General features: G+C 36.5%; 1 protein-coding gene and 1 pseudogene across 1 annotated transcript; one reads left to right on the forward strand and one right to left on the reverse strand.

The window, feature by feature from the left end:
- On the forward strand, positions 2,447-3,361 carry LOC104698773 (glutathione S-transferase T3-like). Its single transcript, XM_010414170.1, has 2 exons — positions 2,447-2,850; positions 3,028-3,361. The coding sequence occupies exons 1-2, from the start codon at positions 2,447-2,449 to the stop codon at positions 3,359-3,361; spliced, it is 738 nt and encodes a 245-aa protein (XP_010412472.1).
- LOC104698774 lies at positions 10,708-12,023 on the reverse strand (annotated as a pseudogene).

Raw genomic sequence — 18,999 nt, forward strand, 5'->3', positions numbered from 1 at the left:
AAAAAAAAAAAAAAAAAAAACGAACAAACAAAATCAACGAAGCCTTCAATTATACAACGAAATTCAGAGTAATCGAAGGCATGTTTAATTTCATTCAAACAACCGACAGACATAGAGATAATTTTTATATGAACGAGATTCAACTTCACCGAATCCAAATCTCAAAGGAACGAAATACAAAAAAAAAAAGACCATGCCCGGAGATTCAGATAGTTTTTTATTTGTGTGTTCTGAGATCCATTCAATTGAGTCTAGCCGCAATACGGATCTCAGAACACACAAATAAAAAACTAAACTCAACAATTTCAACAAAAATAAAAACAAAACCTTAATCAGCTTGAACCTAACACACTTCTGGTCCAAACAAAAGCAAAAACGAAAATATAAACACAAAAAAGAAAAATTCAAAAGGAAAAAAGGCCTACGGACTATTCAATTAAAATGGACTTCGACCCTTTAATCAACGAAATGTTTAAACAGAAAAACTAATCATCTATAAACAAAAAAACCACTTCAGACTAACTCCACAATAGTAACCACTATGTAGGACGACAATGGTCTAAATAGTATTTTTTTTTTCATTTTATCCAACACTCTATTCTATCATTCACACAACTACAATATCTAAAACCAAAAAAAAAACAAAAAAAATAATTATAATAATCAAAAACATAGAGAAAAAAATCTGATATTAACTAACTCAAATATAAACAAATAACAATACCTCAAAAGATAATTCAAAAAAAAAATGTAATCAAAACCCGCACGTAGCGCGGTATAATTCCTACTACTTAACAAAAGCCTAACTAAAAAATAAGTGGTTTGTTGTGCTAATGACAATTGATTTAAAACTATGTTTAAGCCTTCATGTACCATGCAATTGTGAAAAAGTCCCTAATAAAGAATATGTAGATGTGATCATCCTCGACTACATATTAATTTTTTTTCTTCTCATTTGTTCTTGTTAAACCCTAATTGATAGTTGCATTTTATTTCATTTTAGGTAGCTTGTCTTAATATATGAGAGGACCCTTGGCAGAAGAAAAATATAGATTCCCCTCCCTAATGTTTTTCTTCTCAAACTGGACCACTTTATCTTTAAAAAATATTCAAATTGATTTTGGACGACCGTTACTTTGCCCACCTTTAGAGCATCCCCATCGGTCATACTTTGGGGATGTCTTTTTGTTTTTTAATAAAAAAATAAAAAAATAAAGTTTTGTTCCTAATATTTCTCAGATCTATGTCTCTGCACAGATAAAATTAGATACTCTCAGACCCTTTACGTGTCATAATTTCATTGCTTCCGTTTTTTTTTGTTGTTTTCTTTATTTCTGTAGTTGCTTCTCTCTCTTTCGAAACAACGAAACGTCAAAGCCAAAATCAATTTTCCAAAATTTGATTCACAACCCAATCGAAGTTCTCATCGATTTCCAGACAAAATTGATGTCTCCTCATCGTCTTCTTCTCCTCTCGGATTCCGCTTGGTTCTTCTATGTTAGTAAGAAGCTGATTTGGTTGACATACATCTGGGTTTTTAGTAATCATCTCTGAGTTCAGTAATGTTTGAGAAACAATTTGTGTTTTTTGGGGAATTTGAATTGACGAAACTTAAACAAGTTCTGATTTTTATTGGGTGTTAACTCTTGGGTTTCATCTAAAAAAGGCAAAAAGTGGGATCTCGATCTATTTTAAAAATTTCTTGTTGCTTGTTCTCGTTTACCTATTGTGAGTCTTGCAGGAAAGTTTTGTTAGAAACCAAACATTACATCTTTGTATTCAATTTCCTTATGGTTCCTTATCGATTTTGTTTTTAGATGGATAATTGGAGGCAACGAATGTCAAGTTTCGAAGCACTGGAACTGAAGCTATAAAATGAGTCTTGCAAGAGCTATAAAATTAGTTGAAGCTGGATATTGGAGGCAACGAATGTCAAGTTTCGAAGTACTGGAACTGAAGCCATTGTCATGGGTTTCTTAGTCGAAGGTTTGTTATTCCTCAGCCTTGTATCTACTTCAGCTTTAGCTTGCTAGATCAAAATTTAGGGAATTAAATTGTCAACAATATAAACAAGAAACAGAATGTCTGACATTGTGTTTTGTGGACATTTTGGTTGTAGTTGTTGGCCTCATAACATTGCGGTTACATTGTACAAAACTTAGTTAAAACACAACTTAATCAAGACTTGTTTGGTTGTACAACTTAGTTAAAACTTAGTTATAACATTGTGGTTACATTGATAGCTTGTTTTGTCACACTTAAACACAAATTGCTTGGTAGTTGTAATAGTTAAACACTTATTGCAGAGTAAGTGCTTAAACTCAATGCTAGGTAGTTGTGTGTTATGTCACACTTAAACACAACAAAACCCTTACCTAACCACTTTACCATAAACACAACTACCAAACCAATTCTTCTTTTCTCAATCTTTCATATAGTTTACAATATGGGTTATAGCAATTCAAATAGTTTTTCTCGAAACTTTACCGATCTCTTGAATAGCCAACAAGAGATGAATAATCCAGAGTCTCTTCCTTCTTTTTCTCCTCATATTCAAATAAGCTCATCACCTATACGTCAGTTCAGTTCACAATTTAGTGATGTCCAAGACCTAGATGATAACTCAAGAGAACCTAGACACAGATGGACTCCCCAAGAAGATGTTGTCTTGATAAGTGGTTGGTTAAACACCAGCAAAGATCCAGTCATGAGCAATGGGCAAAAGTTAGGTTCTTTTTGGGATCAAATTGCATTCTATTATGGAGAAAGTGAAGCAGTAGCGGGTAAACCAAAGAGAGGAGCCAGTCAATGTAAGAAGAGATGGAAAAATATATATGAGACTGTCAACAAGTTTGTAGGATGCTACAACTAAGCTTCAAGTCGGAGAAGTAGTGGCCAGTCTGAAGATGATGTTCTCCAAATGGCAAACGAGTTGTTTGTCAATGACCAGAAAGTGAAGTTCAACCTATAGCATGCTTGGAGGGAGCTATGCCACGAGTAGAAGTGATGTACTTCCAATTCTTGTAGAGGAAATGAAAACTCCAAAAGAACTAAGCTTGATGTGAGTGGCACATACTCCTCAAGCTCAAATACAACATCTAGTGTTGAGGAAGAAACTGAAGAACGCCCTCCAGGTGTTAAGGCATCCAAAATCACATCAAAGAAAAGTGCTCGTGGTGAAGCTACTCAAAGTGATTCCTTGCACAAGTTACAACAAGCATGGGAGATCAGAGAGAAAGAAATAGCTGCGAGAGAAAGAATATCCAAGCAGCGACTCCTGGAGACTCTTGTCGGGAGAACTGATCTATCCAAACCTGAACTCAACCTGAGAAAGAAGCTAATAGATGAGATGTTAGGATAATTTGGTTACTACTTATTCAAATCCTATGTATGTGTCTTAATTTTTGCCTTGTTTAGGAGTCATTTCTAATAGTCAAATCCTATGTTTCATGTTTCTTATTGTGTGTTTCTTGTTTATGAGGTGTTTTTACTACTCAAATCCTATTGCTTTCAGTGTTTTGTGGTTGTTTTATGTTTTATTAGCAATGGAACAAGAATCTCAGCTTTATGTTCTGTTATGCAGGTTTTTTCTTTATTTCGGCATGAAATGTAACAGCTATTGTGTTTGTGTTCCAACCCGAAGGACAATATCTCAGATTCAGAACAATAAAAGATAATTGGTTTGTTTCTTCCTTATTTATGAAACAAAACATGTGTGTAATTGTTCTATGTTTTATGTTTTCTAGCAGTTATCGATGATGGTCCATGATGAGGATAGAAACAGATTGGGAGCAGTGAATCTGCTTGTAGCAGTCGGCACAAGACAACAAAAAATTCTGCTCAAGACAACCCGTTAGTCTGCTTGTAGCAGTCGGCACAAGAGCACAAAAAATTCTGCACAAGACAACCCGTGATCTCTATGATTTGATTTTTCCTAACCCGTGAACAAAACAACTCGTGGCTAATTTGTTGATGCTCGTGTTTCTCATCACCGTGTATATATAGTGTTGATAATCAGCTTGTAATTTTTGTAAAAACACTCAATGCAGTCTACTTATTTCTTTTAAGTTTCACATATTTTTCTCTCAAATCTCTCTTGCTAGCTCCCATTTTGTTTTCTCACCATAAAATATCTTCTGTTCGGAATTATATATTCCTACGACATGTCATCTCCAGATTTAGATGATGATTATGATGAAATTTTTAATGAATATTTTGATAGTCTATTTCAAAATTGCCTAGATGATTATGGCGATGATCAAGAGGCAACTAGTTCAAGTCGGCCAAGAGCTTTTATTGAAAGAGGACGCGAGGAAGGGAACACTCTTTTATGGAATGATTATTTCAGCGAAAATTCTACTTACTCTCACGCTAGTTTCCGTCGTCGTTTTCGAATGAACAAGCCATTGTTCATACGTATTGTTGATGCACTATCCAATGAAGTACCATATTTCTAACAAAGAAGAGACTCTACGGGAAGGTTGGGTCTGTCTGCATTACAAAAGTGTACAGCAGCCATTCGTATTTTGGCATATGGTTGTGCAGCTGATGCGGTGGATGAATACCTCTGCCTCGCAGGTAGCACCGTAATGCTATGCTTGGAAAATTTTGTGGAGGGAATTATATATTTGTTTCAGGATACATACCTAAGAAGACATATGTCAGAGGATATCCAACAATTACTCAATCAAGGAGAGGCACGCGGATTCCCCAGGATGATAGGAAGCATTGATTGTATGCATTGGGAATGGAAGAATTGCCCCACAGCTTGGAAAGGACAATATTCTCATGGATCTGGAAACCTACAATCGTTTTAGAGGCTGTGGCTTCCCAAGATCTCTGGATTTGGCATGCATTTTTTGGACCTCCATGTACTTTAAATGATATCAATGTTCTTGATGTTCACCAGTTTTTGATGACATAATAGAAGGTCGAGCTCCGAGAGTAGATTACTTTGTCAATGGTCGACATTACAATATGGCTTACTACCTCACTGATGGTATATATCCGAGATGGGCAACATTCATCCAATCAATTTCACTTCCACAAGAACCGAAGCATCATTATTTGCTCAATGTCAAGAAGCTTGCCGAAAAGATGTTGAACGTGCTTTCAGAGTCTTTAAAGCTCGATTTGCAATTGTTAAAAATCCCGCATTTTTTTGGATAAGGAAAAAATAGGAAAGATAATGAGAGCATATATCATATTGCAGAATATGATTGTAGAAGATGAAAGAGATGGATAGAGTCTGTACAACGTAGCAGAATTCTATCGAGGAGAAGGAAGCGGGACTTCACATGTCGATTTAGCATATTCTACCGAAAAGATTACCGATCTGAACAATGTGATGACCGCTTATAATCAAGTTCGTGATACAGTGATACATCGACGGTTGAAAGCTTATTTGGTTGAACATATCTGGCAAAAATTTGGCACAACTCAAGATTTAACCGATGTTAATTAAGTTATTGATAATGCTTTTATATGTTTCTATCATTCTATGTTTTTTTTTATTGTATCCAGTTTTTTGTTTGTTTTTTTTTTATCATTGTAATATATGTTTTAAAGTTTTAGTAATGTAATATATTTGTTTTTTTAATTAAATGTATTATACTATAACTACAGTTTCTAGTTTTATTTTCTTAATATTGTATACATTATATACCAACATTTATAACATTATACCAACATTTAAAACACAATTTTAATAAAAAGTTTTTAAGACACCCATGTTTAAGGACAACTAATGGGAGGAGATAAAATAAAAACATTGGATTAAGGATCTAAACTTAGATTAATATATTTTTTAATTTTATTAAAAGTTTAAGAAACTAAGATGAGTAGCACCAATGGGCATGTCCTTAGAGACAGGTGACAGGACAATGAATGGCAAAGAGCAATTTTATTCTTTAATAGATATGTATTTAATCAAATATTTAAAATTATTAGGATTTTTGTTTTTGTTAACCAAATATTAAATTTAAAAGAAATTTCAAAATTGTAAGTCCAAATAGGAGGAAAACTATTTACATACATAACTTACGACCTGGACGACATAGCGAGGCAATCTGCTACGTATGTGATATCTTAGACAAGGCGAAGAGAGGAAAGGCCACGCGAAGTAGGTGGAAGTCATTTAGAAAGTTAGAAAAGGCCGGCCAATCGCCAGGAGATTGTATCATCAAAACTAATACTGCACAATCCGTCTCGAAGCTCTAACAAAAGACTCCTTTAGCACGAATACTCTCCATGGCCCAAAGTGGAGCTAGCAACTCCGAATGCAAAGGAGACGGGCTTCGATGAACACATTTATCTCCCAAAGTATGATTGTCGCCGTTACAGCAACACCAACCCAAACCTGAATTGACGTCTGAAGATTTTCAAGAGCCATCAATTTGACATCGAGAAAAATGACCCTGACTATCCCCGATGTCCACGGACTCCGACAAACCGGAGATACCCGAGGACTCTCCTGGTTGTAGTTATGCCTCCTCCCATAATGATTTTCACATAAAGTCTGATTTATAATATCGTTTGGCTCTAAATATGTACCTTTAATAGTTTTTTATTCCTATCCTTATAAAGCGATCATAAAATCCAAGGTAACTGAAGAGGGTTATCTTGATCTCCGGAAAAAGAATAGGTTTATAATGATAAATTTTATTTTCTTCTGTTATGATTTAAAAAAATATAGTTTTAGTGATTATTCTACGGATAAACATTTATTAAAATTTAAGTTATCCTATTATATTAACTGATAAGTACAAAAATGAAATTAATATTAGAATGTGTAAAAAATACAATGAAATGCCATTAGAAACAATACAAATAAGAATAAGATCATTAAGGGTAGAAAAAAAACAATTAGACACTTAATTAAAATATTAGTTGGTGGAAAACTAAAAATCAATGAAACTAATTACAGCTTCTCTCTCGTAATCTTTCTCTCCCATTCACACGAAGGTGAAAAAATCAAAATGATGAAAAGCCCGATCAATGACACAATCTATAGGTAATTATGTTTCGTTATTCTGATTAGAAAAAATTTCACATAACTAACATATTTTATTATTACTAAAAATGTTCTGAGAAATCAACTCAAACAAGCATAACCATTGAAGACGTACCCGCCCGATTGAATGGAAGCAAAATACGATGATTTATTAGATATAATTTTCACAGAACAGCACTTATTTAATTAATTGTAAATATAGCAATTCTTTCATGCCACTTTTAAAATGTAGATGATTCAAAAGATTAAGGTGAGCAAGTAGTCGATTGTAGTAGTCAAGAAGAATGGTCTAAAAAAACATTATATAAATTCTGAAAAAAACATTCTTAACATACAAATTTATTATATAAGCAAACAGAATTTATAATCACAAACGATTATTGATAACATTAAAAACAACAAAAACTATTACAAATTTATATCAAAAAAAAAGTTTAGCCCCTGGTCTACTGCGGGAGAGTACCTAATTGTACTAGTAATTAAAAAAAAATAACCTCTAGTGGGATTTCTTAGTTAACACCCACATAAACTACTATTATGAATTATTCGAATGGTATAGAAATCCAAACTTGAGTTGAGGAGAAAAGTTTATATTTTATTTTATTTTTATGTGGATACATTTTAGCACTATGTGATAAATTATCCGTTTTAGAATTAACAACTAAATTATTGTTCTTCACATATTCTTTTTTTAAGCGTTGAGAATGCAAACCCGTAATTGTATTTATTCACCAATTCAAAGTAATCTGTCTGTCGGATAAATTAAACTACCTCCGTTTTGAGCAGATGAGAACTTTTAATTTAAAGTGAAGTGGGGTGAGCATCCAACGTAATCATGCCCCTCATTTTTATCAATTACACATCATTTTGAAGCAAACAGTCCAAGTCTATAAAAATTAAATCATCTTCAAATTTTAATTACTATGGCTATTTATGCAGTATTAATTTATTTGACAGCATCTATTTTAAATTTAATATAAATTAAAGAAAATGATATAAACTGCAGTTGCAAATTTATTCTCAGTTTGGCGTCTGTTATCCTCATACTGTTCTGGATTGTAATATCTTATAAAAAAAAGGATAGTTTCATGAGTAAAAAAACTCATGTCATGGTGATGTATATATAATGTTGTTTTAGTCGTAAAACTTTGCGCTATGAACACATCAGAAGAAGAGTATATACATTAAGCTACCAAGGAAGTAATAAATTCAAAAGAGGCTACAGCAAAGCCTAATTAAAAATGAATCAGATTATTGATTTTGTCGTAAATTTATGCCCCAACCATCCTCTCGGAGGAATATGTGTTTCCAAAATATTTTTTTTATTCTGTGTATGATTCCAAAGTTTTTTCTATACATATGAGTTATGACCCATATTGAGATAAGAACCTGACAAAAATTTTAAACATCAATATATCTATTTTATTAAAGGTTTATTGACAAAATGATTTTGAAAATAAAAGGTGAGAACAGTTGACTTTGATCTATGTCTTAAAATCTTTACTATATATAAGATTTGCATAATATATTTCACCATTAGTTTGAATTTCAGCTACGAAGCAATAAAATTCTCAATAACTTGATATCATGGTGTAATTGTAACCATCTTTTAATAATTATTTGGATGTTTTTCTTAACTTGCTTACATCATTATTCGATTGAAGCAAAAATGGGAAATCAAACGTAAATTTATTCTCTCTCCATTTTCTTATACATATGATGATTTAGGATTATGCACAAAAATTAGGAAATTATTTAATTTTTACTTATTTTTAAATGGAAACGTCATTTAATATCTACCTAAACACAATTTAGTCGATAAAAACAGTCTACATGATATAAATTGTTAAAACTAATATAAAATTAATTAATTTTACATTGAAATTTGAAAAGATCATCTAATTTAAAACAAAAAAATTGCCCTTAAAGAATGAACAAAAAAAAATAAAGGAGTATTTTCTTTGTAATTATAATACAAATCACTTTATTTATTGAATAGAAAATTACAACAAAATTACTGTAACGCCCGTGAACCGGAATCCCTGTTTTGGGTGTTCATCGATCGATGCAAGGTTCGGTTTGTGCGGAACGACTAAGTGAAACGCTCATTTTGTCGCGTTTTGGGTTTGCAAAAACCCAACGGTCGAGTATAAAAGGTTGGAACTCGACTTCTTTGAGTGTTTTGGCTGTTGTTTGTCATTCCCTAAGAGATAGATAAGTTCTTGAGAGGTTTTTGTGAGTTTATGGGGCTTTTTTTAGTCAGTTTTTGGTGTTCATAAAGCATGGAGAAGGAGATATGAGTGTGGGTGTCGAGTAGGGGTTGTGGGAAAGCTTAATTCTCGTTGTTCTTCGTCAAATCTGCTTGTTTCAAAGGTGAGTGCGTGACTATAGCTTATCTAAGCGATTAAACGTGTATTTGGTGTGATTTTGGGTGATTGATTGCTTGTGTGCTTGTATGTGTGCTTTTTCCCTGTTGAGGTTGGATTTGGTGTCACGGATGTTGTCTGGACAATTGAATTCTGGAGAAGTCGAGAGATATCGAGTTCGTTGATGATCCGGCGAATGCCTCGATCAACGCAAGGAGTGCATCGATCGATGCAGTTATGAATTTTCGAGTTTGTATGATCTATGCCTTCATTGACCACCTAACAAACCAAATGGATGCAGTGACTACTTTGACATAATTAAAAATATGAAAACTAAAGAATGAGTCAATAGGTGATAAAGAAGACCTATATCTACGCAAATAGTGGATAAAATAGCCATCAACAACTTAGCAAAGTAAGATCCTACACATAGTCTAGGACCATCGCCAAACGAAATGTAATTCGTTGAGACTATCGCATCCACATCTTTTCCCTGTTAATAAAGTTTGATTCATATCAAAGAAAAAGTGAATTTTATAAGTGGAACTAGGAACAAATAAGGGAACAATGTAGATCAAACTTTGAATCATCTTCCAACACTGTGGATTAAATACTAAAGGATCTACATACTTTTCTGAATTGAAATGTACACTAGGATAGCCCATGAAGTTCCAACGTTCTGGAATTGTATATTCACCTACTTTGATGTCATGATCAGGTTTCCTAAGTATACAGGCACTGTTGTTGAGATCCTAATTGACTCATTGATCACTGGAAACAAAATAACTTACATGTGTGAGCTACTAGAATGTATATGATGAGGTTTTTGGGATCCGATTTAAAACCAACTAACAATAAATAGAATGTTAGATATTTTAGATAACATGCAAAATACATGATTTTAAATTGTATATAATTTAATACATGATTTTGGAACATAATTACCATATTGGTGAAAGTAATGGATTTATAGTCTTCCCTTGTTAGGCATGCCTGCTTGCTAGTCGTATCTCCAATAAATCTTGCAAGCTCTCTTTGAAGCTATTGCATTACTTCAAGATTTTTGCTAATGAGTTTTACCGTACACACAAGAGTTCATGGTGTTATTTCATTAGCAATCAGATAGAAGGTATATATGTACTCGATCAAATTATCCATGCTCATTATTTTCTTTTCTCTTTCCTTTTCTCCAAATATGATCTGAAAGAACTCTCCCAACTCCTCTCATGATGCTCTTCTCTTCAACACTTCCTTCTTTCGTAACTTCTTCATTATATATATATACACATAATCGTGACAACCCGTCCGTAGACCCCACTAGCCTCACTGCTAGCTTGCTCTCATAGGCTGGTCCTGCAGGGCCAGTTTGGAGTCCGTTGGGATGGCTAGCAGGCTAGTGGGGTCCACGGACGGTCCTTTGGTGCAGCTAGCAGTAAGGCTAGTTGGGTCCGCGGGACGGGTTGTCACATAAATATCGATGTCTGCAGGGCCAGCCTATAGAGACAAGCTAGCAGTGAGGCTAGTGGGGTCCACAGACGGGTTGTCACAATAATTATCACGACCTTCATTATATATAGTGTTGTTAAGATCATTAATTACTTGCCTTCATCATATTATAGACACCTATCCAAGGAAGAGTGAACGGGAACCGAAACCAACCACTCGGAAAATATCTCCAACAAAGTGAAATTTTTTTGCTGCCTCTCGTTCTATCTCGCGCATAAGTTTCTTTGCAATACATTCAACTAAGATCTGCAACGTTCAATAATACAAATACTTTTTGAGATGATTAGATATCCTATAAACCTTATCTACTTATTTAATACTGTGATGAGACAAAGACAGCATGAATTAGATCAATTATTTATTTGTTTTCTTGTTGTTTCCTTGACGTCAAGAGATCCATTCCTAGCTCCTTCACCCATATATGTACGAGACAGAATATCGATATCTTCCAATATCCTCAATTTTAAACCTTGTGAACCTAATAACTGGTGTCAAGTTGCTAGCATGTTTACGATTTGTCTTTTGCCATCTCCATATTCAATTCGTTATCCACTGAGATTATAACTTTACCTTCGAATAAGGTTCTCCGAAAAAGTGTTCCATGTCTATATTCCGTAAATAATGACAAAAAATAATTAAGTTAATTATGTAATGAATATTAAGAAAAATTGACAAAGTAACTTAAGTAAAAACATATCTAAACATGCACACTAAAAAAAAAATAAGCGAACCTGAAAATTCTCTTCTTGATGAATGTTTAATGATGAACATCATCATAAGGCTTCATGAACTTAATAGTTTCTCTAATGATTGGATAACTCATCCACCCTGGAGGAAGTTTTCCACTGCAGTTTAGATTGCGCCACTGATAGATCAAATGGCATAGCTTCATAATCACTATGAATGAAACTATCACATTCTATAGCTTATAAACGTTCTCCGTATTTCTTTCTTTCTTTCTTTCTATCTGTTTTTGATATTTTTTCTTTTGTGGATGAAGGTTGCATGAATACGAGGGAGGAAATCGCTCTTTATATTTGCAACGATGTCAAAGATTCTTTATCTTATTCTTTATTTCAAAGTATTTCTCTCAATTAAAAAATTTGAGATCATATCCCATTTATTTACATGTGTAACATTTATTGGTCCCACACTTATAAATTAATTTTCTCATTTGGAGAGCGTTAGAAGAGACATTTTATTATCTTATTGTAACATCCCGAACCCAAATTTAGGGTGGATGTCGATCGACACCAAGGATAGGAGGGGTGTTGGCTGACACCACTAAATTAGCGGTTCATTTCAAAATTGTTCGGTTCAGCTTGGTTTGGGTTTGGAAACCCTTAGTCTCGTTTTAAAGGCACAAATAGCCTCTTTTCCTGGTCCTAATGGTGTTTGACGCTTCTAGGAGAGAAAGAGCAAAGGGAGCTTTGAGGAGGGTTAAGAGAAGCAAAAGGATATGTTTTGGGGGTTCTCAAAGAGAAGAGAAGGAGGTTTCATGGTTGTTGGTATCAGGGAGGTTGCTGTGGTGTTGTTCTTTGTTGTGTTCATCCTAAATCTCTTTTTAAATGAAGGTGAGTACATGACCATGGCTTATCTAATCAATTCGGGTTTGTGTGATTCATTTGGTGATTATATGATTGATTTCTTTCTGTTTTGTGTTCTTTTGTAGTGTTTATGTGGCCATGTGTGACTGTTCTCGGTTATGTCGTCGTGGGAGATGATGTGGTGGATTTTTTGGGTCGGTTGATGGTGGAGATCGTCAACAGAGGTGTTGCACAGGCTGGGTGTCGATCGACACCATCTGTCGTCGCGGAAGGAAAACACGATGCAGAATTGGTGCAGTTTGGTGGGGGTTTCGAACGATACCAGGAAGGGTATTAACCGACACCATGAAGGGTGTCGACCGATACTAGTTGTTGGTGTCGACTGACACAAGGAGGGTGTTGATCGACATCAGGTGTTTGTGTACGCAGTTTTGGTTCCAATTGTCTATTTTTGGCTGTTTTATGTTGTTTTCTTTTTTATGGTCTTAATTGCTTGTGTGTATAGCCTAGTATATGAGAGGATTGTTTCACTAAATATTTGTGATAATACTTACACATCTCAATTGTTGTTTGTGATGTAAGTAATTTGCAACGTGGAATCATGGTAATGAGGACGATGATGATCTAGGGTCTTGGTTATGGTTATGTTTATTAATGTTTGAACCTTGTATAGAAGCATGCTAGATTCTTGGATAGAATGGTTAAGAATGATATTATGTTGTTAGTATATTTCCGCTGTGCATATTAATTGTTTGGTCTAAAGATGAGTTGTGGGTTGGTTGGTTTAATTAAGTAGTATGAGATGCTTAATAATATATCATTTTGAAAAAAAATAGGTTGGGTTGTTTCACTTATACTACAAAAAATATATAATAATGTAACATAAATTTTGGAATATTCATGTTCGTTTCAATTTTATAACATATTTTGTAACTTTTTGCAATGATTGATACACATCACAATATTATTGTAAATTGATTGCAAATTTATGATAAAAAGCAATCGTTTCAAACTTTCTTGACTATTTTGCAACTTTTTTTATCACATGTGAATTTTCTTTAATAAGATTACTATATATATTTGGATATGTTTTGCTTATCTTATTTAGACTATATAGTCAATAGAAAAACATAAATGTAAACTCAAGCATATATATAAATATAAAGTATATAATTAAAATTATATAAGAATCAAAAAATAAAAGTGAAGGCGACGACGACGGCGAATGAAATCTAGGTTTGTATGGGGGTTATGGTTGACGACGGGAGGTGGAGTGAGGGGTTCGTGTGGTCTCTAAGGGGTCATTGTGGTCGGGGACAGATCGGAAGTTTGTCTCTGATTTTGAATGGGTTAGCTTCATTGTCTCGAAGCTCAGGTTGTAACAAGAGGAATCTTTTGCAGTCGGATTTACATGATATGATTCGATTCAATTTGGGTTTAATCGTATGGGATATTCGATGGATCTGTTTTAGGAGTGAGGGATTAATTTTAGATCATGTTTGGGATTGGAGGGTATCAAATCTGGTGATTTTGCGGGTGGTCATAAAGATTGTGATTCGCTGGTGCCCTTATGGAAGGTTTCGCCCTTCTCTCCTATGGATTATGAGATCTAGGATTGATAGGATTTTGCAGATTGAGTGTATTTTTGGGATTTTTTTATTCGGTATATCTCCTCTACGGATTCGGAGGTTCAGGGTTGGCATATGGGTATATATTTGGGGGTTGGGTCTTATTCGTTTCATCTATTGTTCAGTGTTTAGCCTATTTTTCTGGTTCATTTGTTGTGTTCTGCGGTGTATTGAGGTGAAACGTGTTAGCTTGGTGGTGTTTGTGCGGTTCCTTATGGCTCAGTCATCGTTTATCAAGGGCGAGGCTCCTCTGATGCGTACGGAAACAGTCAAGATTTCCAACACGGTCTTGGCTCAACGGATCCAGCAATTCTCTCTCACCCTTATTGGGAGACAGATGAACCCATCGGTTCAAAGAGTGGAGTCCTTGGTGTCCACTTTTCCAAAGATTCGGAAGCTTGAAGATAGTGTTGTGGGAGCAGATCTTGGTCAAGGCACTTTTCAATTCAACATTGCAGAAGAGGCTGACCTGCAAGGCGTCTTACAGAATGGACCTTACCATTTTGATGGATGGATGATATCCTTGGTTAATTGGGAGCCAATCATCTCTCCAACCTATCCTTCAGCCATTAATTTCGGGGTGAAAGTGGTTGGTATCCCAATGCATCTTTGGGAGATTGCTACTTTGGAGGCTATTGGTAAGAAGATAGGTACTATTCGCGAAATTGATAAAGATTCTGGGAGTATTTGTGTTACCGTTAACGGTTTTAACCCTCTTCTATTTAAGTTGGTTGTGCCTTTTGATTCTAGGGATGAAGTTATAGTTTCCCTTGAGTATGAGAAGCTGTTGGGTCTATGTGACAACTGTTTTCGGCTCACACACGATTTGAGAAGCTGTCCGGAGTTAAACAAGGCTGATGGGGTTCAGGGATTCGAAAACCAAGCAGATAAGAGAGGGGCTCAGCGACAACATGGGATGGTAAAACAAGGGGTGTATCATAATGAAAGTGGATGGGAAAAGCTAGGAAATATGCCAAGAGAGCTCTCGATTTTCAATCATATGAGACGACTGTTGTCGCTGGTAGTTCCGGTTCTAACCAACAGAATCGTCATCAGGGATTGGGTTGGGATCCGAAGAGGTTGTATGGTGCTACTGAGGTGGGAAATATGGGTGGAAAGCGTGGAGATCAGGGGGTTTCTATTGAGTACACAAGTCAGGCTCCTCCATATCATCTAAATAGGAAGGGTTCAGGGTCGGTATGGCCAAAGCCTCTTTACAAAGCCAAACAAGTCCTTAAGGATAAGTCGGTGCAGGAGACACTTGGGGATGGTACCGTAGCTTCGGTTCTTGATGAGTCTCGGCGTGATGCAGAGGTGGTGGTGTCCCCTCAACACAAGTATGATAAGGATTTAGCATTCTCGGATTTTGAGGAAGCCATTGATGACCTTCTTGAATATGGTAAATTCCCGGATGGTAGTCTCCAAGTGGAAGGTCACGCTGCAATTGAGCAGAATACGGTACCGTTGGTGAATGGTTCGGTTGTGTCTTATTCAACTGAGGTGGATATGCAAGGTACCTCTTTATCCTCTATACTGAATGCTTTGGATATGAGTGTTGTAAGTTCTGCTTTGCGTAATGTTGAGTTAGGTTCAAATGTTGGAGATCATTTGAGACTTCCTAGCTCTCGGGTTAAGAAAGTGTTTTAAAAACCTGTATTATCCCTGGCATCTCCTGGAAAACGTTTGCTTGCTAAAGCTCTATCTAAACCTGCAGGTGAGGGTCACAAACAAAAAGTGATGGGAAAACATGGGACCAAGTTCACGGTTGACAAACCCACGGGTGAGGGACAACCAGTTAAGAAAGGGATGGAGGCTCTCCCGAAACCACCGGCTCAAATGTGAAGGTCTTGAGTTGGAACTTTCAGGTCATTGGGGCGGACCTGACAGAGGAGTACTTGGGAGATTTGTGGAAAAACATCATCCAGATATTATATTTTTATCAGAAACAAAAAAATGTATTTGTTATTTAAAAAAGTTTCAGAATAAGTTTGGTTATGACAAGTTGTTTACTGTTGAACCCTCTGGGTCTCGGGGCGGTTTAGCTATGTGTTATAGGGATGAAATAAAACTTTCTATTTTATATGACCGTAATCGGTTAATTGATGTTCAAGCATTTTCCGGGCAACAAACGATTTTTCTGTCTTTTGTTTATGGGGATCCCGTCCCTCAAGATAGACAAAAGGTTTGGGATAAATTAATTGATATTGGTTCTTTTCGAATTGATCCATGGTTCATGATAGGTGATTTTAATGAACTTACTGGGAACCATGAGAAAACAGGCGGGGCGTTAAGATCAGTATCTTCTTTTGTACCATTTAATTCTATGATCCGATATTGCGGTATATTAGAATTCCCCTGCTATGGTGAGCAACTGTCTTGGCGAGGTAATAGACGGAATAATCAGATAGTCCGTTGTCACTTATACTAGGCGTTAGCTAATGAGGATTGGCATTGCTTTTTTCCCCACTCAAAAGGTCGATTACTTAGAGATGATTGGTTATGAGCACTGTCCTATCCTCGCCACTTGTTTTAAAACGGATTTTTGGTGACATCGACAGTTTTGTTTCGATAAGCGTTGGTTAGGTAATGATGGATTTTCTGGAGCGGTGGAGTCTGGGTGGAACAGCACAAAAAAATTTTGGACACTGGTATTCGTGGTCAAGTTAAGGAGCTGTCGTAATTCAATTTCCTGGTGGCGGAAGAACAATGTTTCTCATGGGCCGACCATTATTTCATCTTTGAAGGCGGCCTTGTAGGAGGCAAAGATAAACGTCTCAATTTCGCAGGACGAAATTCGGAGTATAGAATGAAAACTCAAGGAGGCCTACCGGGATGAGGAGTTATATTGGCAGCAGAAAAGCAGGAAGTTCTGGTTACGGGTTGGTGATAAAAATACAAAGTTCTTTCATGCTTCCACGAAACAGCGACGGGCAAGAAATAGGATTGCTGGTCTATTTGGTCCAAATGATGTCTGGACTGAGTAGATTTCTGGTATGGAGGATATTTCTTCAACATATTTTATGGATCTTTTCAAAAGGTCTAATGTGAGGGGAGTCTCACAAATGCTATAAGAAGTCCCTACATTGATTACAGATTATATGAACAGGACCTTAATGAGGGAGATCACAGAATCAGAGGTTCGCAAAGCTTTGTTTGCAATGCATCTCGAGAAATTTTCGGGTCCCAATGGGATGACAGCTTTGTTTTTTCAACGCTTCTGGTCCTCTCTAAAAGGAGATTTGGTCGCTTTGGTTAAGGATTTCTTTCGTACGGATCGTTTTGATCCGCGTTTAAATGAAACAAACATTTGTCAAATTCCTAAAAACGAAAGGCCTCAACGGATGTCGGAATTTAGACCGATTAGCCTTTGCAATGTGAGTTATAAGATTATCTCAAAGGTCCTGTGCTTTCGGCTTAAGCGGTTTCTCCCTTCACTTGTTTCTGAAACCCAATCGCATTCGTTTCTGGTCGGTTAATTACAGATAATATCCTTGTTGCTCAGGAGATGTATGACAACCCATCCCGTGGACCCCACTAGCCTCACTGCTAGCCGCCCCAACGGACCCCAAAGCTGGCCCTGCAGGGCATCGACCCTAACCCATCACCGTGGCAAATGGAACTACTCATCCAAATCCACAATAGGTTATTGGTGCGCTAGACGTTCTCGAACCCTGGTCTCCACCCTTTAACAACCTTCCCACAGGACAAGCTGTCACCAATTGACCTGCAGATCAATTGGTGACAACTTGTCCTGTGGGAAGGTTGTTAAAGGGTGGGGACCAGGGTTCGAGGAACACCTGGCGCACCAATAACCTACTGTGGATTGGGATGTCCACAGTGATGGGTTAGGATCGATGCCCTGCAGGGCCAGCTTGGGGTCCGTTGGGACGGCTAGCAGTGAGGCTAGTGGGGTCCACGGACGGTCCGTTGGGGCAGCTAGCAGTGAGGCTAGTGAGGTCTACAGGACGGGTTGTTACAAGATGTTTCATGGTTTAAATACAAATCCTCGATGTAAAACCGATTATTTGGCATTTAAGACCGATATGAACAAGGCTTATGACCGTGTTGAATGAGATTTCTTAGAAGCGGTTATGGTCAAGATGGGATTTGATAGGAAATGGATCTCTTGGATCATGTGGTGTGTATCTTTGGTCTCCTATCAAGCCTCAGAGGGGTTTACGTCAGGGGGATCCTTTATCTCCTTATCTGTTCATAATATGTACGGAGGTTTTAATTTCCAATATTAAAAAGACTGAAAGAGAGAGTCAAATCACGGACATCAAGTTAGCTCGGGACTGTCCCACTGTTTCACATTTATTGTTTTCAGATGATAGTTTGTTTTTCTATAAAGTAGAGGCGGCAAAATGTACTACGGTTATGGAAATTATAGGGAACTACGGGGAAGCCTCGGGTCAAGAGGTGAATCTGGAGAAATCCTCTATTAAGTTAGGGAAAAAAGTTTCACCTAAAAGCAGGACTCACCTAAAATCTGTAATGGGTATCTCCACAGAAGGTGGTATGGGCTTGTATTTGGGTATTCCTGAAAATCTTCAGTGTTCGAGAACTAAGGTTTTTAGTTATGTCAACGATCGTTTGGACAATCGAGTGAATGGCTGGTCTGCAAAGTATTTATCGAAAGGTGGAAAGGAAGTTATGATTAAGTCGGTCGCGTTGGCTCTTCCAACCCATGTCATGTCTTGTTATAAACTACTGTAGGAGTTAACGTCTAAGCTTACGAGTGCTATTTCACGGTTTTGGTGGAAGTTTAACGATAAAGCACGAGGATTGCACTGGGTAGCCTGGGATAAGGTGTGTAAGGACAAGTGCGACGACGGTTTGGGCTTTCTTACATTAGAATAATTTAATGATGCAATGCTGGCTAAACAATATTGGCGGTTAATTCATTACCCGGATTCCCTAATGGCTCGGGTCATGCGAGG

The sequence above is a fragment of the Camelina sativa genome, chromosome 6, assembly GCF_000633955.1.
Source record: "Camelina sativa cultivar DH55 chromosome 6, Cs, whole genome shotgun sequence".
Classification (NCBI taxonomy): domain Eukaryota; kingdom Viridiplantae; phylum Streptophyta; class Magnoliopsida; order Brassicales; family Brassicaceae; genus Camelina; species Camelina sativa.

Excerpts from the sequence above, each read along its gene's own strand:
- LOC104698773 (XM_010414170.1), top strand. The coding sequence starts at position 2,447 with ATGGGTTATAGCAATTCAAATAGTTTTTCTCGAAACTTTACCGATCTC. Across the intron at positions 2,851-3,027 it reads ATATATGAGACTGTCAACAA|AGGAAATGAAAACTCCAAAA; the intron begins GTTTGTAGGATG and ends CAATTCTTGTAG.